The 26,726-nt window shown below is 43.2% G+C and overlaps 1 protein-coding gene and 1 long non-coding RNA gene across 7 annotated transcripts in view; one reads left to right on the forward strand and one right to left on the reverse strand.

The window, feature by feature from the left end:
• The first annotated feature begins 6,504 nt into the window (after window positions 1–6,504).
• Window positions 6,505–26,726, forward strand: part of LOC141094446 (uncharacterized) — a 64,910-nt gene continuing 44,688 nt past the window's right edge. For all 3 annotated transcript variants that reach the window (XR_012233076.1, XR_012233075.1, XR_012233077.1), the window contains exons 1-2: window positions 6,505–6,705; window positions 7,514–7,755. This is a non-coding gene — a long non-coding RNA (uncharacterized lncRNA). The remainder of the gene's footprint in view (window positions 6,706–7,513; window positions 7,756–26,726) is intronic.
• The window catches only part of LRCH1 (leucine rich repeats and calponin homology domain containing 1), a 323,294-nt gene continuing 303,453 nt past the window's right edge, over window positions 6,886–26,726 (reverse strand). For all 4 annotated transcript variants that reach the window (XM_073580257.1, XM_073580255.1, XM_073580256.1 and 1 more), the window contains one exon: window positions 6,886–7,727. In XM_073580257.1, the coding sequence (XP_073436358.1) occupies window positions 7,614–7,727 (114 nt within the window). In that variant the 3' untranslated portion in view covers window positions 6,886–7,613. The remainder of the gene's footprint in view (window positions 7,728–26,726) is intronic.

Genomic DNA, 26,726 nt, shown 5'->3' on the forward strand with positions numbered 1-26,726 from the left:
AAACACACAGAAAACATGCAGCTGTGTCGGTTGCTTCTGTAACTTATGATTTTCATAATTCCTTCCTTTTATCCCTTCCCCAAAATCGTTTAATAGACTTTCTGTGGACCCTCTGTACTACTAGTGGGAATGTACAGTGAAATGCATATCCCTCTGGCTACAAGTACAATCTCTAATGCACTGTGGGTCAATGCGTCCCCCCACCCTCTTCTACATTCAGATACCTTGTGCTCTGTCACTGACTCCCTGTGCTTCCACAATCTACAAACCACATTGTGCTTTTCTCCTAGAAAGCTACACAGTTAAAAGCATGTGAAACATAATGTGGGGTTCTTTTACTATTGTCTGCAATATAAGAATGGACTCCATTACATACACTGGACTCGACTTAAAGGGATTGTACACTGCCAGAACAACCTCTTCCCATACCCCACGCTTGACCCCGATAAAATAATAATAAAAAAAAAAAAACCTTATACTCCCCTCCCGTGCCGGTGTCGGCACTTGTGGTCCTGGTGCTGGGCAGCCAATTAGCGCTGGTGGCACTGTCCCCGCCTTTGGACAAATCGAACATGAAGCGCAAGACAGAGATTAGTTGCGGCCCAGACTTCCTCTTCATGTTCAATTTGTCCAAAGGTGGGGACAGTGATGTCAGCGCTGGCTGGGTGCCGGGGTCATGTGTCACAACAACCGCTCGAGAGCCCCGGGAAGAGCGAGTGCTGACACCACGAGAACTGTGCCGACACGGAAGGGGAGTATAGGCTTTTTTTTATTTAACAGGGCCAGCGTGAGGTATAACAAGGAGTTGTCCAAGTAGTGGATAACTTCCTTAATTACAAATTCTTCTAATCTACTTTTAATTTATACAGTGGATTTGTATTTGTGTATAAGAAAATGAGGTTATTGGAGTTTTCTTGTGATAAAATTACACATTGCTACTGTAACATACATTATGGCTAATGGGATACAAACTGTAGGATCCCTGTCCTTTCCTTAGAACAAGTTTCCTATGGTCTGTTTCCCAATATTTAGGAAACTGCAACATGACCGTTATGCAACCAGTGCCATTTTTATCTCCACATCCTGAATGTGACGCATGTGCTACTTGATTGTGATTTTCTAGAGACTGAACAAGCAGCTTCTTTTCATCTATAATTACATTCATAATTGATGTGTGTTCCTAGCTGAACTAAAGAAAAAAACGACATCTGAAAAGGCCGTGACTCAATACAGCTTAAATATAATCAATCCATATCCTATGGCCATATTTGTCTCCAGGCTCAGTACATTCGTGTTCCCAATTTATAGTTATTAACCTAATTATGGGTAGTGAATTTTTACCTTTTGGTTTAATCTATAGCTGGAGTGGCAGACAGGGAGGTAAGAGCCTGCTTGTTGAGTACTGTTTTATAGGAAAACTAAGTGCTGGTTTACACTGGTGAGTTGTGGTGTTAGACAATGGCAATTTGGTTAAATGATTTCCAATTGGAGGTAATTTAATAGTCTGTGTGTTTCCAATGTGCACAGAATGATCAATATAATAGATCATTCTGTACATATAGTTTGTCCATGTTCTCAGCAACAAAGCTCCACTTTATTCAGTACAATACATTGCTGAGAACGATGATTGTTTTGCTCGTTCATCGGGTGATTGGCAGCCTGATTTACATTGGATGGTTACCTGGAAATAATGCCTTGTTCACGATGATCTACTACTGTATATGCACCTTAAACATAAGTGCTACTTTGCTTTCATCCTATTTTGGCTTATATCACAATTAAAATTGACAAATGTATAAAGTAATGTTTTCTGTGTCACAGAAAGCCATGGTTCCCGTTTTCATTTTATTGTCTCCGGTAGGATACAAAGATTAAGCTCCTTTCCTCTCTACTTATCCCCATCCTGTCAGCCATTCACAAGCCGAAAACAGACCCGATCAGCAGGAAATGAACCTGTGGGTTCACTGCAAGATTTATACAAGAAACTAGTAGTTTTAGGTCTCCTTTACCTATCATTTCTTTAATCCATCATCTCTAGGTTTAGTGTTCGTTTTTATTCTCAGCATGTTCTTAATACATGTGAACTATTTACATTGATTGGTGCAAACTGATAAGTTACATAATAAAATAAAGGGGTTGGCACATCGCAACTTATCACCTATCCGGAGCATTAGTGTTGATAAAAAGTAGTACGCATTGCTTGCTTGATTGTGACGTCGACATGCAGCTGGCCTAAACTCAGTCCATGCAGCATCGCAGGGGCACAATGGCAATGAAGCTAGCTAGATCCAGAGATTCGGCCAACTTCAGAGACCCGCTAACAAGCTCTATTGGTAAAAACTTGTAAGCGCTGAACTCTTTGCTTTTGTGACACCTTTTGTCGCTATATCTGATATTCATAACATTGGATATCCTTTGCATGATTATATGCTTTTTTCCACACATGCTACAACTGCATTTCATTTCAGGGTTCCAGGGTGTTGTTCTCATGCCTGTATATTTATACAATTGTTCTATGAGTATATTATCCATTTGGAGTGCACTGTCTTCTATATATTTATATTGTGATCACATGTGGTGTGCTATTTATATACTACACTGATTTAGACAACATATTATGTTTTATTAGGAGTGCATAGCCAGGGAGGTGTGGCTCTATTATGAGCCTTTGTTTGTGGATGTCACATGAGTGACGATTTTTAATGTTTTTAAACTCTGTTTGTTATCTGTGTCCAAATAAAGATTTATATGTTTTTGCCAAATCCTGTGTCGGGTGATCCCCTTAAATGACCTATACTTTTTCAATTTGTTGAACTCTTTGCTTAGGAAACCAACCACAAAATATTAATGACCTCTAGTATAGGATAAATCACCAATATCAGATTGGTGTGGGGGTGCAGGATATAAACACTTTGAATGGAGCTGTAATTTGCGTCTCTGTTCAGTGTGTAGTCGCCGCTGCCAGATGCTGCAGAACAGTTACTATTCTTTTAATAGGAACTATTCTGCGGTAATGGGCTGTGGCTGCTTCACTTTAAACAGAGCAGCAAATTACAGCTATACTCAAAAGTGTTTACATCTGGCGTATGTCGGAGAAAATAGCTGATTATAGGAGTGCCAGGTGTCGGTGCTCACTGCAGGTGTTTGTTACCAGAATACATTAATACAATCATCTACCTCACTCTAAGTGGCACAATTGGCTTCTTGATCACAATTCTAGGTCTTAAGCAAACATTTATTCATAATTCTTTGTTAATATTTTATTATATATTCCAACATGCATTCCTATTTTATTCTATTTTATGTATGTATCAAGTCTATGCTCGCCTTATATTCCCCTCCTTAGCTGTCTAGCAGGATAATATTCGATTATACAGCTATTTATTACCAAAAGGCTTGTCACACGACCCATTTTAGCTATCGGCAGCATCCAACTAACCCTATTCCCATTTTTGAGCGCTAGTGTCTTATACCTTTCTCACTGATTAGGATAAGCCTTAATTACCACTGTCTTAAGGTCCCATTACATTTAGTGATGCACCAGCGATCCCAACAACGATAAGACCCAGTCAGGATCGCTGGTGCATCGCTAAATGGTCGCTAGTGAGCTGCCAAACAGGCAGGCAGATCTCACCAGCGACACGGCAACGAACTGGCGATCCATCGGGGGTAGCTCTTGTCACACCACAGCGATTCTGACTACTTCCGCCTGCGTCCATGAGTTCTGCGACGTCGCTAGTCGGCGCCGAACACAGCGATGCATGCCGGCCAGCGGTATGCCAACGATCAGAAAATGGCCTGGGAGATTTGAGCATGATCAGTTTTATCCAGCGGGGGGCGGGGGGGGCGGTCGCAGGTACATGTCACACATAGCGAGATCACTGTCGAGATCGCTGTTGCGTCACAAAATCGGTGACGGTTTCGCGAGATCGCTAGCGATCTTGCTATGTGAGAAAGGCCCTTTAGGGAACTGTTAATTAGGTAGGCCCGAAATACAGATGTTTTTACAAATATACAGATACATTTTCAATCTTTTCTCGGGGCACCTATATTTTTTTTTTTTTTTGTTGAATCACAATTCACAAGCAATGTCTGATTTTCATTAAAGATTACTTTTGTCAGTTTCAAATTATTTCAGTGACCATTGTGGGTTTTTTTAAAATTTTTATTTGACCATTTGGAGCCTCTGGTCCAAACGAAGAGAGTCAGCCTTCCTTCTGCAAAATCAGAGGAGAGTAGCGACACTGAAGCTGGTCGGATTGGTAGCGAGCCTTGTACTCCAGCTTCAGAGCAGTGCTCGGAGGCTCTATTGGAAAAGCTTATAAACGCTACAAATGTTCGGTAATCCAAAGTGCAATGAACAAGGAAATTAGAAAGCCCTCATTTTTGAGAATGGAGAGAATTTTTAATACCTAGTAAATTGCTAATTTTTTGTCGTTTTTTAGACGTTGCTAATTTTACAACTTAAGATGAGACTAGCCCTTTAGTTTTACTAACACTTATACTGTAGAAGCCTCTAGATCAGTGTTCCCCAACTCCAGTCCTCAAGAGCCACCAACAGGTCAGGTTTTCAGGATTTCCCTTAAAATTGCACAGGTGAGATCTGCTCACCTGCAAAGGCAATAACTCCACCACCTGGGTGATACTAAAGATATCCTGAAAGCCTGACCTGTTGGGGGCTCTTGAGGACTGGAGTTGGGGAACACTGCTCTAGATACTGTAATTGTGTGACCTAATGTGGTATAACACTGCAGTCATACTGTTACAATAAAGGCCCAGCCGCTCCTATTTGGCACATGAATAACAGTAATAAGTTTTGCAGATACTACACTAAATGTCAGTTTTTGCTAGTGACATAAGTAACCTAAGTGTTTGGTATTGGCCAGGCTTGCATGACTACTGTAACACTACCAGCTAAAGTTGGGGTATAGTCCAATTGAAAGGTAGACTCCCCAAACCCTGACTGATGCACTAGCAGGATGCAGCAGACCTTGATTGATAAAGGCTTAGGGCAGCACAGGTGCAACCCACTGATGAAGACAGCCAGTAACCAAAAGAAAAAAAGTGGAGCTGGCTGCCTAGTGGGAAAAATGCACACAGATAAGGCTTGCATACGACCTCAGTCACACAGAGCAGTGTGGTGCATCACACAGAAAATCCAAGCCAACATAAAGAGGCCCGGCTGCATCCTGCAAAAATGATAAAAAGTGCAAAAAGATTAAAAAAAAAAAATATATAAAAATGGGGTATTAGTTACTATTTTGGCCAAAGCAGATAAGCTCACAACCTTAACATCAAAGGGTCCTCAGATTTTGCGAGTCCCTAACACTTAGGCTGAGTTCACACGTGGCGTTTTTTTCGCATTTCCGCGGCGGTTTTAACCGCGCGATTTTGCCGCAAAAACGCGAAAAATAAGCATCCCATGCATTCCTATGGGATTCCGCAATGCTGTGCTAATGCTGCGGTTTTTACCGCGGCAGAATTGCTTTGCGGTAAAAAACGCAGCATGCTCATTATTTTGCGGAATCGCGGCGATCCCCCACCCATAGGAATGTATTGTTCCGCTTACTTCCCGCATGTGGCTGTGCCCAACATGCGGAAAGTAAGCAGAACAATTGTGGATGGTACCCACGGTCCGGAGGAGAGGAGACTGTCCTCCGGGCTTTGAGTACCATATCCCTGTAAAAAATAGAATTATAAAATAAAAAATATTGTTACTCTTACCTTCTGACGTCCCCCGCAGCCTTCCCGCCTCTCTCCACGTTCTCGTTCCCAGTAATCCTTTGCGAAAATGCCCGCGATGTCCCACGGTCATTCGCGCGACGCCATCGCGAATTGCCGCGAGACGTCGCGATCCCGTGAGACCGGACGTCATTTCTGGCATTTTCGCAAAGGATTACTGGGAACGGATGCGCGGGACGTCGGAAGGTAAGAATAACAGTATTTTTTTTTTTTTTTTTTTTTTTTTACATTCTATCTTTTACTACTGATGCTGCATAGGTGGCCTCAGTAGTAAAAAGTTGGTCACACTCGTCAAACACTATGTTTGACGAGTGTGACCAACCTGTCAATCAGTTCTCCAAGCTATGCTACAGATCGCTTGGAGAACGCTAGCATTTTGCAAGCTAATTACGCTTGCCAAATGGTAGTTTTTCCGCAGGAAAATCGTGGGAATTTAAAATGCGATTTTCCCGCGGAATGGAATTCCGGAATTCTCACAGTAATTTCCGCGAGAGTTCCGTTACGTGTGCACATAGCCTAAATCTGAACAGCTAACATAAGACAAAGTTTAAAAAAAACTTGCACATGAAAGGTAGACTCACCAAACCCTGATTGATGCACTAGCAGGATGCAGCAGACCTCCACTGATAAAGGCTTAGGGCAGCACAGGTGCAACCGGGCCTCTTTATGTTGGCTTGGTTTTTCTGTGTGATGCATGTATATAGTGCTAAGCAGCCCGCCTGCTAATACTATGGGCGTGATCAATAGGCTGCTCAGACACTTTGCACCGCACTGTGTGACTGATGTCCTATGCAAGCCTTATCTGTGTGCATTTTTCCCACTAGGCAGCCAGCTCTTTTTCCTTTGGATACTGGCTGTCTTCATCAGTGGGTTGCACCTGTGCTGCCCTAAGCCTTTATCAGTGGAGGTCTGCGGCATCCTGCTAGTGCATCAGTCAGGGTTTGGTGAGCCTACCTTTCATATGTAAGTTTTTTTTTTTTTCTTATGTTAGCTGTATAGTCCAATTGTGCTATTCAGGAAATGTAGACCTAAAATGAAGTGACTGTAGATCCTGACAGTCAGCCATCACTGATGTAACTTGGAGACCGGCTTATCTGTAGACTAATTTAATGTTTCTAATCATTGTGCTCATTACTCTAGTCGCTGAGCATCCATCAGCAGGTGAAGTGCACTTTAATGTTTAAATCAAAAGCAGTAAAAAATCAAAATACAATATTTTACAATGAGTTGTCTAGTTGCATCTACCTGTTTAATGTTAGGCGCTGTTCTGGTGATGCGTCCGAGACAGGGACTTGCGTACAATTCCTATTCAGGAGTATGCTAATTATTTAGGACAATCCGTTCCTACTATTACATTTTATACTTTAGTATTACGTTACATAACAATCCAGTGAGCGCTAAGACATTTTAACAAAATGTACATCATGTCTGGACTTTTCGTTCCAAATGTTCAGAATAGAAGCAGCAGTTAGTGTTTGGGGTTACAAATAATGGCTAGCGCTATAGAAATAAATACAGTGCAACTTGACCTGAAGTGGACAGATCCAGCAAAGACGTCCTGTTCCTCTGAACACCTGTAATCAGTGCACAGAACGGTGTTTGCTGTTCTGTTCCAGTCATTTACTGTGATAGAAGTAAAGGCATTTACTGATATGTAGTAAGAAGGGGCTGAATATATACAGTTTGTGTAGACTTTAACCTTTCTGTGCAAATTTTGCTTTTTGCTCCCTCTTTGTGGAATGTGATTGGCTGCTGCTTTATATCTCGTTAGAGGAGATTCCAAGACGACATAGATTTTTCCACCATTTTTCTTCTTGGAGAGCCATTAGAAAACGTGATCTTCTAGTCAGATGAAACAAGATGCAGTCGTTTCATAGAAATAAGGCTTGCTTGGTTGTGGTGACATCTACCAGTGCTTGAACGGTGGCGCTCACTTTCACCAGGCCCTTTTCTTCTAGAATGTGATGTGGTAAACAAAGTTTCTCCTGCAAAAAAAAATGCAGAATGGACACGGTAAGTCATTTCCGCTTCATAATTTTGCCTTTAAATATACACATCCTAGTAGCCATTAGTTGTGCAGGTATATTTCACTCCCAGAGGAAGCGTTTGCGAAACGCATGTTGGAGGGTGAGGTGGAGGACACACACCATGGAGGCTTTACATTATTTATACTCCTTATATCGCCTATAATCTGATATGGCGATATTTCTACCATAGTGCTGGCAGCTATGTTTTTAGGCATTATATTTCTTTCCTGCACTTTGATACCTTATTAAGAACTGTTTTTTCGTATTACTTATTTAGTGCACTCTGCATTTTATTGTTGTTCTACTATGTAGTTATTCAGCCTAATTACACCACGCACTGTACTAGTGTTTAATCACACTTACACTACTTATTACAGTTATTTGTGTCACTTGTTGAATATTTTTAAAGATTTTTTTTTTTTGGTCGCAAATGTTGTTTAACTTGTCCATGTCCATTTCACTATGCATTAAATAAAGGCTATGGGTGGTCTGCATGAAGTAGGAGCGCTGGACAAGTGGAGTACAGCTGTATGTGCAGCATGTCTCAAATCCTACTCCAGTCTCTGCAAGAATAAGATTTGTGGTTTAGCGAATGCTGCCACTCGTCATGAATTTGACAAGCGGCGATTGGCACACCCACCTCCCGCCCCATCTCTACCCAGAGCTAAGTAAAAATGGCGTGAGTGCCAAAAGTTGCCGTATTTTAGCACAGCCTCGAGTTGGATCAAAATGATGGGACTTTTCAAAGCTGCTTATTCCAGAATATTGGTGTAAAAAGCTTTGATTAATCCAACCCTTATTATCATTATTTGATCCATTGTAGCGGTCTCATTTTGGTATTTTACTACCTGTCTGTTACCAGCTTCAACAATTTGTATAAGGATGCACTTTAAGGCAAGGTACATTTAGGGAAATCCACATAGCTGATTCTCTGTCCCACCCTCATACTTTAAACTGCGGCACTGCTTGTTTAGATTGGCTGCTATTTAAACCCAACAATAGTTTACTACAACAGAGAGCGGATTTCCTTTACATGAAGACGGAAGCAGTTCAAACTGCAAGCAAATACATTACCGGAGAAAATACATTTTGCAGGTAACTGTTTTACTTTGTCAGTTTTTAGCAATAAGGACAGGGCCAAGAGAAGATTTAATAGAGACATTTTCCGTGCAAAAGAGGAGGTTTTAAGTAAAATAGGCCACTGAGCAATAAGCGAAGTTCAGCCCATCGCACAAAACTTCCAACGCCTGGGTGAAAATACTAATTACATCTAAAGCCCCCGTCTCACATAGCGAGATCGCTAGTGAGATCGCTGAAGCATCACTGATTTTGTGACGCAACAGTGATCTCGCCAGCGATCTCGTTTTGTGTGACACGCAGCAGCGACTGGCCCCCCCCTGCTGAATATCGCTGATCGTGCTCGAATGTCCTGGGCCATTTTTTCATCGTTGGCGTCCCGCTGGTCAGCGCGCATCGCTGTTTGATGCCGACGAGCGACCTCGTTGGCGACGCAGAACTCAGGGACGCAGGTGGGAATCGTCAGAAAAGCTGCTGTGTGACAAGGTCCCAACGACCGCCGAGGTCATTATACGGATCGTCGCTACGTCGCTGTGAGATCTGCATTTTTTGTAGCTTACTAGTGACCATTTAGCGAGGCACTAGCGATCCTTACCAGGTCGTATCGTTGGGATCGCTGGTGCGTCGCTAAGTGAAACAGGACCCTAACTCTAGATTAACGGAGAAACTACCATTTGTAATTACTTGAAAATGAAAAGCGCATTAGATCAGGTAAATAATTAGGCCCCAAATAAATAAAATACAACAGCCAAACAATTATTCTGTACATTTCTCACATGATACTACTATGCACTGAACAATTTGTTCAAGCATATACATAGTACTGAGAGGTTTATGGGGTCGGATTAACATGTAGAGTGGTCAGTGGTGGCACTAGGAGTAAATGTCCAATATCGCTTGTGGTCGGTGAATTAACATGTCTTGTTGTCAAGGTTCTTTTCACCTCTAGGCCATTGCTACTTGTGCAGTCCACTAATTACAATACATTCACTAGAAATTATTGCATGTGTATATGTATCCTGTATTTGTGCTTTATTTTGTAAAGCACCACTTCAGGATATTTATTTTCCATGCTGGAGTGGTACACCTAATCTAAAGTCCCTGACCATAGTATTATACTTACCCGCTGCCATCTTCAATTTTTATTGGCACCGCTCTGGTCTCACGGCGCCAACTTGTGACTGCAGCTTAAGTGATCGGAAGTCGGAGATAATGGTCACAAGCTCTCAATGTAAGTCCGTGAGTGCCAGAACTAAGTTCTCTTAGACTTACATTGAAAAGTGACCTTCAGCTCACCCAGCAAACACTGTAGTGATCCAGTAGGTCACAAACTGGAGAAGACCGACAGGAGCAGCACTGATAGGTGAAGAGAGTGGGGTAGGGGGCAAGTTATAACATTAGGGTCAGGGAGCTTAGATTAGAAGCACCACTCCAGCTTTGCAAAAAAAAAATCTGCTGGAGCGGTGCTTTTGCATAACTTAACCTTAGTAATAATGCATTGGTTATGCCGGCATTTTCTTTTAAATTTGTTCCGTGTTTTTTCCCAGAAAAGTACAGAGACAAGCTTCTGTTAATAACCAATTGATTTCAGTCTGATTTTTTTTCGATCAGTTTACAGTGAGATGACACAAAGGGTCCAAAAAGAGGCCCAAGTACAATCTGCGGAATAGCGCAGCCGTAAATGGGAAGCTTCATGCAGAGATATTACTGCCACAATGCCGATAGTGATGATTCAGGTTACTAGCCCTGCACTCAAATGGGAAACTGTGGCAGTAAGTTCTCATTCAGATGAACAAATTAAACATCTGTGTGCAAAACTGGTCGGACAGCACAAGGACCAATACAAGTTAATGTGCTAGTTTACACACGGACCAATGGTCTACATGTAAAAAATCGCAGCATGTACTACTTTGATCCGTATTCCAGATGTTGCTCATTGTAAGTCAATAGGGGTTTGAAAAACGGATCACATGCAGGTTACCATCCGTATGTCACGCATTATTCACTGAAACATTACAATTATGAAGAACAGAAACTACTTTTTGTCTTTATTAAATTGTTCATGTAAAAAAAAGATGCCACATGAATATACAAAACGGACATGGGGACTGCATACCGATAGATGAAAAGTTGACAGTTTTTTCATAAACATAAAATGGACAATTTTGCATACACTTGTGTGAACCTAGTCTAATAGAGACAATAAATTACAGCTGAAATGTGATCACATAAGGGTTTCAATAAGGCTCTGTTCACACTGTCTTTATGTTACATTATATTCAGCTTCCACACTATTCCACTATTCTTGCAATCGAAAACACCGGAATAATAAGGTCGTTATTACGATGAGTTTTTCACACTATGTATTTCCCTAAGTCAAAAAGACAGCATCTTACAGTTCTACAAAGTGGATGCGATTCATAAAAATCTGATGTCCAATGTGCTTTTTTTTTTTTTTTTATTAACTGTTCTTTTTTACTCTGTATAAACTGACCTGCAATGCATGTTTAAAATCCGCAATATGTGAAATGCACGGACGCTCAACACTGACTTCACCAGGAAGTCCGTGTTACTATTCAGGTTCTGCTGCACGAACGCCATGCACATGACAGCGCGGCAAACACCGCTTTTGATCGGCAGGGAAATCTTCACTGCCGATCAGAGAGCCGCAATTCCCACGCTGTCAAAAGACAGCGTGAGCGCTTAGCTGTGATCGGAGGTATAAAGCTCACCTCCGGTCGCTAGTGTCAGCTGATCGGACTACTGATCCCATCATCAAACACCTGCTACCGCTAATTACAGTGAGAGCAGGAGTGGCAGATGGGAGTAATTCATCAGCCGCTCCTGCGCTGTAAATAAATAAAAAAAAAAAAAAAAAGTGGGTTCCCCTGTATTTTTGCTAACCAGCCAGGCACAACTCACAGCTGGGGGCTGCAACTCTCAGCTGTCAGCTTCAGCAAGGCTAGTAATCAAGAATAGAGGGGTCCCTATGCTGTTTTTAAATTATTAAAAAAAAAAAGTGTGGTGTCCCCCTCATTTTTGACAACCAACCTTGCTAAAGCAGACAGCAGGGGCCTGGTATTCTCAGGCTGGTAAGGTAAGGAGCCAGGGATATTGCCCCCCCCAGCCTAAAAATAGCATCCCGCAGCTGCACAGAAAAGGCACTTTGCCCGGCTCTTCCCACTTGTCCTGTAGCGGTGGGGTTCATATTTTTGGGGTTGATGTCACCTTTGTATTGTCTGATGACATCAAGCCCACGGATTAGTAATGGGAAGAGTCTATAAGACATATCCATTACTAATTCTATAGTTGTATGGTAAATAAAGATACAGCCAGAATAAAGTCCTTTATTTTAAATAAGACTAAACACAGTTTTCCATTTTTATTTAAACGCCTAATTCCAGCGAAGCCCTCATTCTCCTGAAATAAAAGTGAAATTAAAAAAAACAATATACCATACTGGTCCTTCATTCTGTCCCACGCTGTAATCCATGTCTGAGGGATAAACCGTTTTCAACCTGGACGGTGTCAAGATGCGACTGTCCAGGCTGAAAACCACTGGTGACTGAACTGCGAGCGCAGCCTCAGAGAGACCGGTGGTGGCGTCAGAGGTTACATCCGGTCACTGAGGCTCCATTCCCAGCCAGGCTGAACTACGGTGACCTCTGACATCCCTGCTAGCACCGTGAGTTTTACACCAGACATAGCATTTACCTTGGTAGCAAAAATGTTAAATTTATTCGGACTCCCATGACAGCACCACGACGAGAGAGGGGATCCGCCCGTCAGGAACAGGAAACCTACAGACAAAAAGGGCGGCACCTCTCCCATGCATCAGTTGGTTTCCTATTCCTGAGGGGACTGGATCCTACAGATGGAAGTCCAAATGGATCCCAGGCCGGCCGACACAGGTTTCGGGGGGGGTCTCCTACCTCGGCCAGGTGCGCAGCTCCTGGAGACGCCACGGTGGTCCTTGCTGGGCTGCACGGCAGCAGGGAGCAGAGTCCGGAGGATGTCCGCCTCCGTGGAGAAAAAGCCGCTGCCGGTAAGTATGGCCCCTGGGTCTCCCTGCTCCAGAGGCACGGTGGCTAGGGTCGGTGTTGGCAGCACGACCGAGTGGTGTCCGGGACCTGGAGGCGCTGCAGGAGGATGCCCGGGTGTCCCGCATTGCTCCCTGATACACAGGAAGTGTCTGCGGGGCCGCGGTGTCTTCATGGGCGGAGCCGCGGGCACTTCCGGTCAGCGGCGCCACTGCGCAGGCGCGAAGAAACCAAAATGGCGGCACCCATCGGAACAAGCGCCCGGTAAACGTTGACTCGGCGATAGCTGTGCCAGCTGGGGGGGAGGGGAGACCAATTGGGGGGGGCACGGCATGTCTGCTGACCGGAGGAGGGGTATTTAAGCAGGGTCCAAGGGGGGTTCCATGCTTCTGGCCACATTATTGCACGTAATGATGGAGAGCGAACAAGAAGAGCAGCAGCAGCGACAACCATTGCCGCCGCCCTTAGAGGAACATCAGCACGTCATGCAGAAATCACGGGACAGTAAGGAGCATGCCAAACTGAGTGACCAACCCAGCCGTAAGAGCTCCTCCAGACAGACGGTAGCATCGGCTGAGAAATCCCCCTCATACTCCAGTACCTATTTGCTGCACTGGTAAGTGATCTACGTGAATGTTCACTCAGTGACGGAGCTTCCCCCTATGTTTTTATTTTCAGGAGAAGTCTCCATGGGTAAGGCAAAACACAGGGAATTTGCTCTCTGTGGATGCCCACTACCGGATTCATGGCCAAAAAGTTATGTCCCCCCTGTATCCAACAGACGGTGGCGGAGGAATTGCCTAATATCGCTGCAAGCCTTAAAGACATAGTCAGGGCAGAAATGAGAGAAACCCTAAAATCTCTGTCCCAAGCGGGGAGCTCAAAGGTTATGGACCCTTTGGATTCAGACTCCTCGGTGAAATGGAGGAGAAATAAGGAATCCTCTGATTCTGCCTGTCCCTAGACCGGGTTGACAAGCTGGTAAAGGCGGTGAGGGGAACAATGGAGGTAAAGGAGCCCAAACCACAGTTATCTATGCAGGATGTCATGTTCGGGGGGCTGGATCAGAAAAAGCGAAGGGTTTTCCCTTTAAACGAAAAGATTCAAGAACTAATTCATAGGGAGTGGAAGAAACCAGAAAAGAGGGGTTCATTACCACCAGCCCTCAAATGCAGATACCCCTTTGATGCTCCAGAAGTTAATACTTGGGACAAAGCCCCTAAATTGGATGCGGCAGTCGCCAAGGCATCAAAAAGCGCCTCACTACCCTTCGAGGACATGGGGACCCTTAAAGACCCCATAGACAGGAAGGCAGATACCTTCCTTAAAGGAACCTGGGATATGGCAGCTGATTCCCTAAGACCAGCAGTAGCGTCAACATGCACGGCCAGGTCCATGATGGTCTGCTTAGACCAATTGGAGTCTCAATTAAAACAGGGGGCTCCTAGAGAGACAATTTTGGGTGCCCTACCAGTAATCCAGGGGTTTGCAGCCTTCCTATCGGATGCCTCAGTGGATGCCGTTAGAATGGCCGCTAGAGCAGCAGGACTTTCCAATATGGCTCGCAGAGCCCTGTGGCTAAAGTGCTGGCTGGGGGACATCTAATCCAGGTCAAAAACTCTGCACTATCCCGTGCAAAGGAGAATATTTGTTTGGGACAGTCCTGGATGAGTTGCTTGATAAAGCAGGGGACGACAAGAAGTTCCCTAATCTATGGTCTGCATCCTACCAGCGTTCATTCAATAGAAGGAAGTTCGGTCAGGGAAGAAGGCGCAACCCATCGCCTACTAGAGACCGTCCCAGATGGGAGGATAGAAGGAGAGGTATGGGCTTTATGTTCAGGCGTTCTTCAAGAGAACGAAAGAAACCTGCCCAATGACTAGCGATTCCCGTGGGGGGTAGACTGTGAGCCTTCCTTCCAGCATGGCTACAGATCACAAATAGTGACTGGGTGTGGAGCGTAATAGCCACCAGACTCAAGCTGGACTTTAGTTATGTTCCCCGAGATGCCTTTAAACTAACTCCCTTAAGGTCTTCACCACTTGAACAATCTGCTTTAGAAGCAGAAGTCTTGAGTCTATGCCTAAAAAAAATGTCCTGTTAGACACAGAAAAAACGGAGCAGAGAACACCATCCAATAAAAAACACTAATTTATTGATTCAAACAATTGAAAATACAAAAGGGTATACATACCAATATTGGCTTATACAGTAAAAAGGAAAAGGAGGAATACTAAGGCCAAAACAGAGGTACACATGGTGATCTTGCGACCAAGGGTTATAAAATATATAAAGCGACAATATGGTACAACATAAGTCCCGGGCAGAGTACCCATACAGGATATAATAAATATTGTCTAAAGCATTAAACAAATCAAGTGCCCTTCAGCATCTTACTAATGTCACTTACCCATGATCGCAAGTACACCAATGTGCCCTTCTGTGACCCCCTGACGCGCGTTTCGCTTTAGATGCTTTCTCAAAAGGGGTTTCCTTTTTACTGTATAAGCCAATATTGGTATGTATACCCTTTTGTATTTTCAATTGTTTGAATCAATAAATTAGTGTTTTTTTATTGGATGGTGTTCTCTGCTCCGTTTTTTCTGTGTCTAATATTTCAATGGGAGCATTTCCATTTTCAAATTGTTAGGCTTTTGCCTTATTCTTTGGATTGAAGTTATTTCTTCAGTATTTATTATAGTTTATTTATGCTTATTTTGACTATTTTTCGTTTTCCTAAAAAATGTCCTGGTAGAGGTTCTGGAATCTGAGACGGTAGAGGCTTCTACTCTCCCCTGTTCCTGATCTAAAAGCCAGATAAATCATTCAGGACCATTATTAATTTACGTTCCCTTAATGAATTCTTGATTAACCGAACCTTTAAGATGGAGTCTATCAGTTCAGCAATAAAGGTGTTGTTTAAAAACTGTTTCATGGCAGTTGTGGATTTGAAAGACGCGTACTATCATGTGCCTATCCGCAGACTTCCAGCAATTCCTGAGAGTGGCAGTTTCAATGGGCGGTTTAATCCGTCATTTTCAGTTTAGGTCTCTCAATGGGCGGTTTAATCCGTCATTTTCAGTTTAGGTCTCTCAGCGGCCCCCCGGGTATTCACGAAGATAGTGGCCAAAGTCATGGCTCATCTACGGGAGGCTGATATCCTTATTATCCCGTACTTAGACGATTTTTAGATTGTGGGTAATTCGGTGAACCATTGTCTAAGTCCAGACTAGAGCACCTCGGGTGGATAATAAATTATGAAAAATCCTGATTTCAGCCCTTAAGAGTCCAAAAATTCCTAGGTTTAGTGTTAAATTCAGAAACACAGCAGTGTCTTCTACCATCAGATAGGTTAGTACACATACAACAGCAGGTACTTCGGGCAATTGATAAACCCTCCATGACCCTCAGTCAAGCCATGTCACTGTTGGGTTACCTGACGTCATGTATGCCTGCAGTCAGGTGGGTGCAGTTTCACACTAGATCCCTTCAGAAGGATGTCCTAGTTAGCGACAGGGCCTTAGAGTCGTCTCTACAAGGTCAGATATCATTAAGCCCTTTGACCCTTACATCTCTTAGATGGTGGCTGGACAAAAACAACTTATCAGGGGTGCCCTGGGTAATGCAGATAACCCGCATAATAACCACAGATGCTAGCCCCTCGGGTTGGGGGGCCCATATGGGGGACATGGTGGTCTAGGGACAATGGGGCTCAAAAACTGAGACCTCGTCTAACCAGAGGGAGCTGTTGGCGATTGAGCTGGCAGTTAAAAAAAACTCATGTACCTACAGGGTCATCATGTGAGGATCCTCTCGGACAACCAAGTAGCATTAGCCTATATCAACCACCAAGGTGGAACGTGCTCTGGGGCCCTGATGCGGATAACAGAACGTCTATTTCAAATAGCCGAGAGAAATTTTCAATCTTTAACAGCGCTACATATCAGAGGGAAAGACAACACAAAAGCAGACTTTCTAAGCCGCAGGGCACTAAGGCAAGGAGAATGGGCTTTAAACACTGACGTTTACAACCAGACTGTCCACAGATGGGGTCAGCCGGAGGTAGACCTCTTTGCCAGCAAAGAAAACGGGGAAGTAAAAAAGTTCTGCTCTCTGAACCCCAGGGAAAATCCACTGGCAGTGGACGCTTTCCTAATAAAATGGGATTTCTCCCTGGCATATGCCTTTCCACCGTTAGCCCTCTTACCTCTGGTGGTGAGAAAGATCAGGGAAGATCGAGAAAGAGTCATACTAATTGCCCCATTGTGGCCCAGGAGGACCTGGTTCGCATGGCTGAGGACAATGTCAGTATTCGATCCCTGGGTACTGCCGAACCTTCCGAATATTCTCTACCAGGGCCAGTCAACCACCCGCAAGTAACGGGGGCTCCATTTGACGGCGTGGAGTTTGAGAGGACACTGTTGAGGGATAGAGGTTTCTTCCAAAATTTAATCAATACCCTTCTGAAGAGCAGGAAGCAGACTACTACAAATATGTATGATCTGGAGGCGATTCTTGTCCACCTCATAGTTTAATCTCGGGGATGGAATACCAACGAGACAGATTCTAGAATTCCTTTACAGGGGTCTTGAGTTGGGTCTTTCCACGAGTACCTTAAAAGTACAGATTTCAGCCTTAGGGGCCCTATTTACCTGTGATATTGCCAGCAACTACTGGGTTATTAGATTCAACAGAGCTGCTAGTAGATCCAGACCCATACACAGGGATAAATGTATACCACGGGACTCTGGATTCGGCCTCGTTAAAGATTATATCTCTTAAGACAGCTTTTTTAGTAGCCATAACATCTGCACGTAGGATAAGTGATATACAGGCACTTTCCAGGCTGCCCCCTTATACAGAGTTTTTACATGACAGAGTGATCCTAAGACTGGACCCAGCATACTTGCCCAAGGTAGCATCACACTTTCACAGGACACAAGAGATAGTTCTCCCTTCCTCCCTAACCCTACCAACCCTAAAGAGGAGAAGCTTCATGCGTTAGATGTTAAAAGATGCCTACTAGAATATATATCGGCTACTGATCCTTGGAGGAAAGAGAGCGCATTATTTTTATCCTTCCAAGGTCCTAGGAAAGGGTTTAGCGTATCAAAACGCACATTAGCAAAGTGGATTAGGGAGGCTATCTCTCTGGCTTATACAGCAGGTGGCGGTCCGACTCTGCAGAACCTGAGGGCGCATTCCACTCGTGAAATGGCATCATCTTGGGCGGAGAGATCTGGAGTGTCAATTGACCAGATATGTAAGGCGGCCGCCTGGTCATCTCCTTCCACCTTTTTTAACCACTATCGGTTAGATATGGGTGCCTCCTCGGATCTCACCTTTGGGCTAAGGGTGCTGCAGGCTGTAGTCCCTACCTAAGTTAGTTTACATCTCTGTAATTTGTCTCGTGGTGCTGTCACGGGAGTCCGAATAAAGTATTAAGTTACGTACCGGTAATGGTATTTTTCGGAAGCCCAAGACAGCACCCTTAGTTCCCTCCCTTGTTCACGTGTGGGGGTGCACTCCTTCCTCTTAGAAGTTTGCTTCACGGGCGTGCCTTAATTTGGAGTAAAGATTGTATATAGATTGTAAATAGGTTGTATATATGCTGTGCCACTAACCATGGTAGCCTCTCAAGCTCTGTAATCCAACTGATGCGTGGGAGAGGTGCCGCCCTTTTTGTCTGTAGGTTTCCTGTTCCTGAAGGGGGGATCCCCTCTCTCGTGGTGCTGTCATGGGCTTCCGAAAAATACCATTACCGGTACATAACTTAATACTTTTGGTCCCAACTGACCACAGCACCTTCCTCCGTACATTTGGGGAGTCTCCCACATGTCATTTGTCAAAGTCAAAATAAGAAATACAATTTTTGTGTGCAAATAAAGTGTTTTTTCTGCCCACTCTTCCATAAAGGCCACATCTACAGCTTATTGTGCTTGTATGGACAGATATTCCAGTCTCTCCTTGAGAACACTGCATCTCCTTCAGGGTTACCTTTGGTCTCTCTGCTGGCTTTCTGATTAATGCCCTCCTTGCCCGGGCTGAGAGGTTTGGTGGGCGGTCCCCTCTTGGCAGGTTTGTTGTGGTATCATGTTCTTTCGATTTGATGGTGATCTGGGAGATCATCAGAGATTGGGATATTTTTTTTTTATAACCCAACCCTGACTTGTACTTCTCAACAACTTTGTCCCTGAATTGTTTGGAGATCTCCTTGGTCTTCATGGTTGTTTGGATAGTGATCTCGCTTACTAGTTGGTGTTGCAGCCTCTCGGAATAGGTGGGTATATACTGACAGACATGTGAAACTGAGATTGCACACAGGTGGACTTACTTTCAGTGAGCTTTTGACAAATGAATGTATTTGCTTGAATCAGAAATTTTTAGGGGCTTCATCGCAAAAGGGATGAATACATATGCAAATGCCAATTTTTAGCTATTTAATCCCATAAATTTACATTTTGCCTATATTTTTCTCACTTCACCAACTCGTGCTCGTGCATGACACAAAAATCAGATTATAAAAATATTTAAACACAGTTTGTAATGTAACAAGATAGGTAAAAGGGGGTGAATACTTTTCGAAAGCAACTGTATATGCCAGTGGGATCAGATTCACTTCTATCGGAATTACATACTGGTCAGAGTTCCATTAAATGGGTATTTTCCCACTTCCAAGAACCTATTAGAGGACCTTCGGTATCCATGGTTATGCCCACTGATAGAGACAGCTAGTTGCTAGTGGTTGTAACCATGGATACCTAAGGTCCTGCAATGCCTGCACATGAGGAAAGAGACATAGCGAATTAAAAAAAAAACTATACTATATTTCTAATTGGAGGTATTTGCTAATATTATCATTACACCTACTACATATTGAGAGAGGATTTTGGAGATGGGAAAATACCCCCTTTAACCCCTTTCTGCCATGAGATGTACTATCCCGTCCATGTGCCCTGGGACTTAATTCCCAGGGACGGGATAGTACGTCATAGCGATCAGCGGCGCTCACGTGGTGAGCGCCGCTGATCGCGGCCGGGTGTCAGCTGATTATCACAGCTGACACCCGGCAAAATGTGTCAGGGGCGGTCACGGACCGCCCCCGACACGTTATCCCCTTGTACACCGCAATCAAACATGATCGCGGTGTACTGGGGGTTAAAGGGAAGCATCGGCAGGGAGGGGGCTCCCTCCATGCTTCCCTGAGCCCCCCACGGCAGCGCAATGTGCAGCGCTGCTGCAAGGGGGGCTCTTTCCCTACAGGCCCTCGGATCCAAGATGGTGACGGGGGCCTGTAGAGAGCTGACTTCCTCACTGCCTGCAAAGCGCAGGCATGAGGAAGTCTGCGTCTATGCCTGTGACAGATTGCTGATCTGTGATGTGACAGATCAGCGATCTGTCACAGGACCGTGATGTCCCACCTGGGACAAAAAAAATCGCTAAATAAATTAGTAAAAAAAAAAAAAATCCCCAATAAATTCATTTTTTGAAAATAATAGAAAAAATAAAAGTACACATCTTTGATATCGCCGCGTCCGTAACGACCCGCCCTATAAAACTGTCCCATTAGTTAACCCCTTAAAAAATAAAAATAAAAAAACGAAGCAAAAAATAATGATTTATTATCATACCACCGAACAAAAAGTGCAATAACGCGCGATCAAAAAGACGCATATAAATATCCATGGTACCGCTGAAAATGTCAGCTTGTCCTGCAAAAAAACGAGCCACCATACAGCGTCATCCGCAAAAAAATAAGTTATAGCTCGCAGAATAAGCGATGCAAAAATAATTATTTTTTTATATAGTTTTCATTGCATAAAACCGCCAAAACATAAAAAGACCTAAATGAGGTATGGCTGTAACCGTACTGACCCGAAGAATAAAACCGCTTTATCAATTTTACCGCACGCGGAACGGTGTAAACACACCCCCCCAAAAAGAAATTCATGAAACGCTGGTTTTTTTCATTCTGCATCCCAAAAATCGGAATAAAAAGCGATCAAAAAATGTCAAGTGCCCGAAAATGGTACCAATAAAAACGTCAACTCGTCCCGCAAAGAATAAGACCTCACATGACTCAGTGGGTCAAAATACGGAAAAATTATAGCTCTCAATATGTGGTGATGCAAAAACTATTTTTACAATAAAAAGCGTCTTTTAGCGTGTAACAGCTGCCAAATATAAAAACCGCCATAAATAGTAAATCAAACCCCCCTTTATCACCCCCTTAGTTAGGGGAAAAATACAACTAAAAGAAAATGTATTTATTTCCATTTTACCGTTAGGGGTGTGTTGGGGTTAGGGTTGGAGTTATAATTGGGGGGGGTTCCACTGTTTGGGCACATCAGGTGCTCTCCAAATGCAACATGGCGTCTGATCTCAATTCCAGCCAATTCTGAGTTGAAGAAGTCAAATGGTGCTCGTTCCCTTCCAAGCTCTGCCAAGCGCCCAAACAGTGTTTTACCCCCACATATAGGGTATCAGCGCACTCAGGACAAATTGGACAATATCTTTTAGGGTCCTGTTACCCTTGGAAAAATAAGAATTGAGGGTGAAAAGATCGTTTTAGTGGAAAAAATGATTTTTAATAGTACGGCTGTATGTTATAAACTTCTGTGAAGCCCTTGGGGGTTCAAAATTCTCACCACACATCTAGATAAGTTCCTTGGGGGGGTCTAGTTTCCAAAATGGGGTCACTTGTGGGGGGTTTCCACTGTTTTGGTACATCAGGGGCTTTCCAATCGCGACATGGTGTCCGATCTCAATTCCAGCCAAAAACGTCAAATGGCGCTGCTTCCCTTCCGAGCTCTGCCATGCGCCCAAATAGTGGTTTACACCCACATATGGGGTATCAGCGTACTCAGGACAAATTGCACAATAACTTTTAGGGTCATGTTACCCTTGGAAAAATAAAAATCGGGGGTGAAAAGATCATTTTTGTGGAAAAAATATGATTTTTTTAATTGTACCGCTGTACGTTATGAACTTCTGTGAAGTCCTTGTGGGTTCAAAGTTCTCACCACATATCTAGATAAGTTCCTAGGGGGTCTAGTTTCCAAAATGGGGTCACTTGTGGGGGGTTTCCACTGTTTAGGTACATCAGGGGCTCTCCAAACTTGACATGGCGTCCGATCAGAATTCCAGCTAAATTTGCATTGAAGAAGTCAAACGGCGCTCCTTCCCTTCTGAGGTCTGCCATGCGCCGAAACAGTGGTTCCCCTCCACATATCAGGTATCAGCGTACTCAGGACAAATTGCACAATAACTTTTGCAGTCCAATTTCTCCTGTTACCCTTGGTAAAATAAAAAAAATTGAACCCGAAGTATTTTTTGTGAAAGAAAAGTTAAATGTTCATTTTTTTTTTTTAATATTCAAAAAATTCCTGTGACGCACCTAAAGGGTTAATAAACTTCTTGAATGTGGTTTTGAGCACCTTAAGGGGTGCAGTTTTTAGAATGGTGTCACTTTTGGGTATTTTCTATCATATCCGTAAAAATAAAATGGTGTTGCAAAAATGAGAAATCGCTGGTCAATTTTTAACCCTTATAACTTCCTAACAAAAAAAAAATTTTGCTTCCAAAATTGTGCTGATGTAAATTAAACATGTGGTAAATGTTATTTATTAAGTTTTTTGTGTGCCGTATCTCTGTGATTTAAGTGAATAAAAATTCAAATTTGGAAAATTGCGAAATCTTCGCCAAATTTCTGTTTTTTTCACAAATAAACGCAAGTTATATGAATGAAATTTTACCACTAACATGAAGTACAATATGTCACGAGAAAACAATGTCAGAATCACCGGAATCCATGGAAGCGTTTCAGAGTTATTACCTCATAAAGGGACAGTGGTCAGAATTGTAAAAATTGGCCCGGTCATGAACGTGCAAACCACCCTTGGGGCTTAAGGGGTTAAGAATGGAAGCTATGACAGAAGAGTAACATTACAAGTTTGTTTGTTCTTTTTATATAATAAAAAAAAAAAAATTCAAGTTGACTAGCTTGGCCTGTGCAAAAATTTTGCACATTGGTCGTCGGGGCACAGGCAAATTCAGGAAAAGCAAGCTGGTCAAATGTAAATGTATTTCATGAGCTGATGTACACACAGTTATTTATATATGTAGATTGGTAATACAATAAATTGGTTTGATAAGTATAGGCCAAAAATGTCTTTCTTTAGGTTTATGAAAATGAATGTTTAAACTGTATTTAGTGATAAAATCGTGAATGTGTGGTTTATTTGGCTCTTTTCTTGCTGAAGGGAGCAAGTTTACCATTTGAAATGGTGTATCATTGGTGTCTGTGTGGGGCGAAGTAATCAGCGAAAAAGCAGTGCATGTATACAGATGTGTTTGCATATGTGACTCGCCTGCAGTGAAGTGTGCAATCCTCCAATGTGCCTGAAATGCGCTGGGCAAGCACTTGAGCAAGCTGGAAAGACCCCCAAGGCAAATGTTTGGATTTGTTTGTGGTAGTGTGCTTTGGGGTAGTGTGCTGCCACCTGCAGATAATTTGACCTTTCAAAAGGTGTATCATTTGTTTGTGTAGGTGGAGTATGAATGGAGCAAGTGTGCAACTCAATAGGCAGTGCATGTTTACAAATGTGTTTGCATATCTGCCTCACCTGCAGTGAAGTGTGCAATCCTCCAATTTGGCTAAAATAGGCTGGGCAAGCAGTTCCCCAAGCTGGAAAGCCTCCAAGGCAAATGTTTGGATTTGTTTGTGATGTCTGTAAGCAGCTTTGTAGTAGTGTGCTTTGGGGTACTGTGGTACCACCTGCAGGTCATTTTTCCTTACTGCAGGTTTATGAAAATTAATGTTTAAACTGTATTTTGTTTTTGGCTGTTTTCTTGCTGAAGGCGGCAAGTTTACCTTTCAAATGGTGTATCGTGGGTGCAGTATGAATGGGGATGCAAAGTGATCACCGAAAAACAGTGTTTAGAAATAATAGGATAGATGAAAGGTTATCTATTTTTACACTCATTTTAGAGTTCATTTAGGTATAATGAGAGGTTATAATCACTGACTGCACATGGGTAATTGATGGGCCAAGCTTTATCGATGAAACCCTAATTAGCTTGCCATCAATGAAGTGTGTACAAGAAAGATAAGACAGTTACAGAACATAAGTCAGATATAGGAACAGTCATTAGTAATTTTATGAATCAATATTGCCAGTTGCGTTCATCTATACCTGGGTGGTTGCATTAGTAGACAGTTGTAATTACAGTAAAAAAAAAACTTCCTAGAAATTAAGTATGAAATGATATTTAAAATGTAAAGTAATTACAAAGTTCTAATTATGGCAGGAAGAAATACATATAAAATAAAGAATGAGGACGGCCAAGCCACCGCTTTGCTTTCCGTGATCTAAGCGTTTAGGCAGAGACAAGACTTGAAGGGGTGGTTCGATGCCTAAAATATCCTTTAGGAATACCTTTTATGAATACCTTCTACACCATAAGCAGTTTTACCATTTGCTTTATTATAAAATGTTCTACACTTCTCCCTATCTAATCCCTAAATGAGCTTTTATTTAACTTCACTTCCTGTGACATTTCATTTGAGAGGATTCTCAAACAGGACGTCGCTGGATGCCGGGGCTGCACTCACTTCCCTGCAGCGTCTGTCACCACTTCTGGAACAGGATATCGTAAGAGCGTGGTGCTGTGGTCAATTAGCAGTTTCTTTTTAGATGCCCCGCGAAGATGTACTGAATCCATGGCGCCAGCAGCATTTTCTTTCTATGACAGAAGGTGAGTGACATCACCACTGACCCCCCCCCCCCCCGATGATGAATCATTTGAGGGTGGTGATAGCAGCTGCGAGGCAGCGCTGCTGTCACTCACCCTGCTTCGTTCACCACCCCCTGATGATGTCTTGTTTCACAATTAGAAGCTGCGGTGACAAAAGCAGAGTGGACACTCCTCCAACAGTGTCACTTCTTCCACACCTTATATCATCGCCATGGATTCAGAACCTCTTCAAAGGGCAGTGATGCAAGAAACTGTGCTAAGTGACTGCAGCACCACCCTCTGATGACATCCTGTTTTGGTATAGTCCATAGACGCTGTGGAGCTGTGACTACAGACCCATCCTTCTGATGACATCTTGTTTGAGAAGCCTCTCAAACGAAATGTCAGTAGAAGTAAAAAAAAACACATTTATGGTTAACAGAATAGGGAAAAGTCAAGGGTATTTTGTAATAAAGCTAAATGACACCCAGTTGTGGAGTTCATTTTTATTCCAAGACCTGTTGATTAAAATATACTGTGTTTCATAGCACAACTCATTTTAAGGAAATTGTACAGCCAATTCTGCATTAAAAGCTGGAGCTACATTAGAGTATAAAAAAATGGTCCAATGTTGATCCAGAAAAGAAGGATGAGTGTGTGATAACTATAATGCGATTTTTCTCACCTAGCATCCATATGACATCAGTATGCAATCCATATGTAATTCATTTTTAACATAATCTTTTAAATACAGTAGTCTCTATGTAATTTAAAGCTTGTTTTCTAAGTAATAAAGCAATCTTCTATACAGGTATAAATAAATTGTTAGATGATATCAGCTCACAGCTGTGAACCACCCAAAAAATGACATGGGGCTCCACTATTTTTAATAACCAGTAAAGGCTAAGCAGACAGCCGTGAACTGATATTAATAGGCTGGAAAGGTCCATGGATACTTGTCCCTTCCTAGTCTAATAAGACCAACCCTCTACCGCCCCAAAAATGGTGCCTCAATTAGATGCCCCAATTCTGGCGCTTAGCCTTGCTCTTCCTGATTTATTGGCAATTGGTGTAATGGTTTTGAGGTTGATGTCAGCTGTGTAATGTTCGCTGACATCAAGCCCAGGAGTTAGTAATGGCGAGTCTGTCAGACACCTACATTACTAACCCCGTCTTCAAAAGAAAGACACACACATTCCTTTATTTGAAAAAAGCACTCTCCAACTATTACCCTCTTTTACCTATTTATTACCATAAATAATAATCCACAGCATAATCCAAATAGAGGTCCCATCTTTGTCCAGTCTATGGAGGCCTGTTCAGAGAACGCAGCTCCATAGACTGGAGCTGCAGCCACTGTCGATTCTCGCGCTGAGTAGCGTGAGAACCCGGTTGCTGTGACGAATGGTGATGTCAGTAAAATAAATAAGTGAACCAGCTTCCAAAAAATTCCAGAATTTGCTGAAATCTCATCTCCTGAGATCTTGATGTCGAGATCTCCATCTTTGCACGTACCGCCCCAGGCGGCCATTTTCCCGGAGTCCACCGCAAAGGAATCCACGGAACTGTCGGGGGCTCTGGCCTTTCATGAAATTTCGGCAGAGCCCCTCCTCAGCACCGGACAGCAGCGTCGGGCACCTCAGCAGGACCGCTGGGATACACCCTAAGCCCTGGAAACCCGCAGCGGCGCACTGCATATCAGACACCCCCTCATCCCAACCTGCAGCATCATCCCACTCCTGCCTCCTCCAGCAGCAACCGTGGGACCCCGCTTCACCGCAGTCACCACCCCCAGTAAGCAATAAGCCTCATGGATTACAAAAAGCACCACCATTTTGTTAAAAAAAAAAACATTTTTTTCCTATTTTTCTCCTCAAAATTTGGGGTGTCAGAACGAAGTAATCTGAAAAATACGGTAACTTTTATTAGAACTAAAATGTTCATTCTTAAGACTTTGTAGAGAATACTTTGGGTATGTGCACAGGTTGCGGATTCCATTGCGGATTTTTCCGCAGAATCCGCAGGTAAAATGACCTGCGTTTTACCTGCGGATTCACTGCAGATTTTGTGCGGATTTCGTCTGCGTTTTTACACCTGCAGATTC

This window comes from Dendrobates tinctorius, unplaced genomic scaffold (assembly GCF_039654945.1).
Source record: "Dendrobates tinctorius isolate UK_male_01 unplaced genomic scaffold, ASM3965494v1 ptg000064l, whole genome shotgun sequence".
In the NCBI taxonomy this organism is placed as follows: Eukaryota; Metazoa; Chordata; class Amphibia; order Anura; family Dendrobatidae; genus Dendrobates; species Dendrobates tinctorius.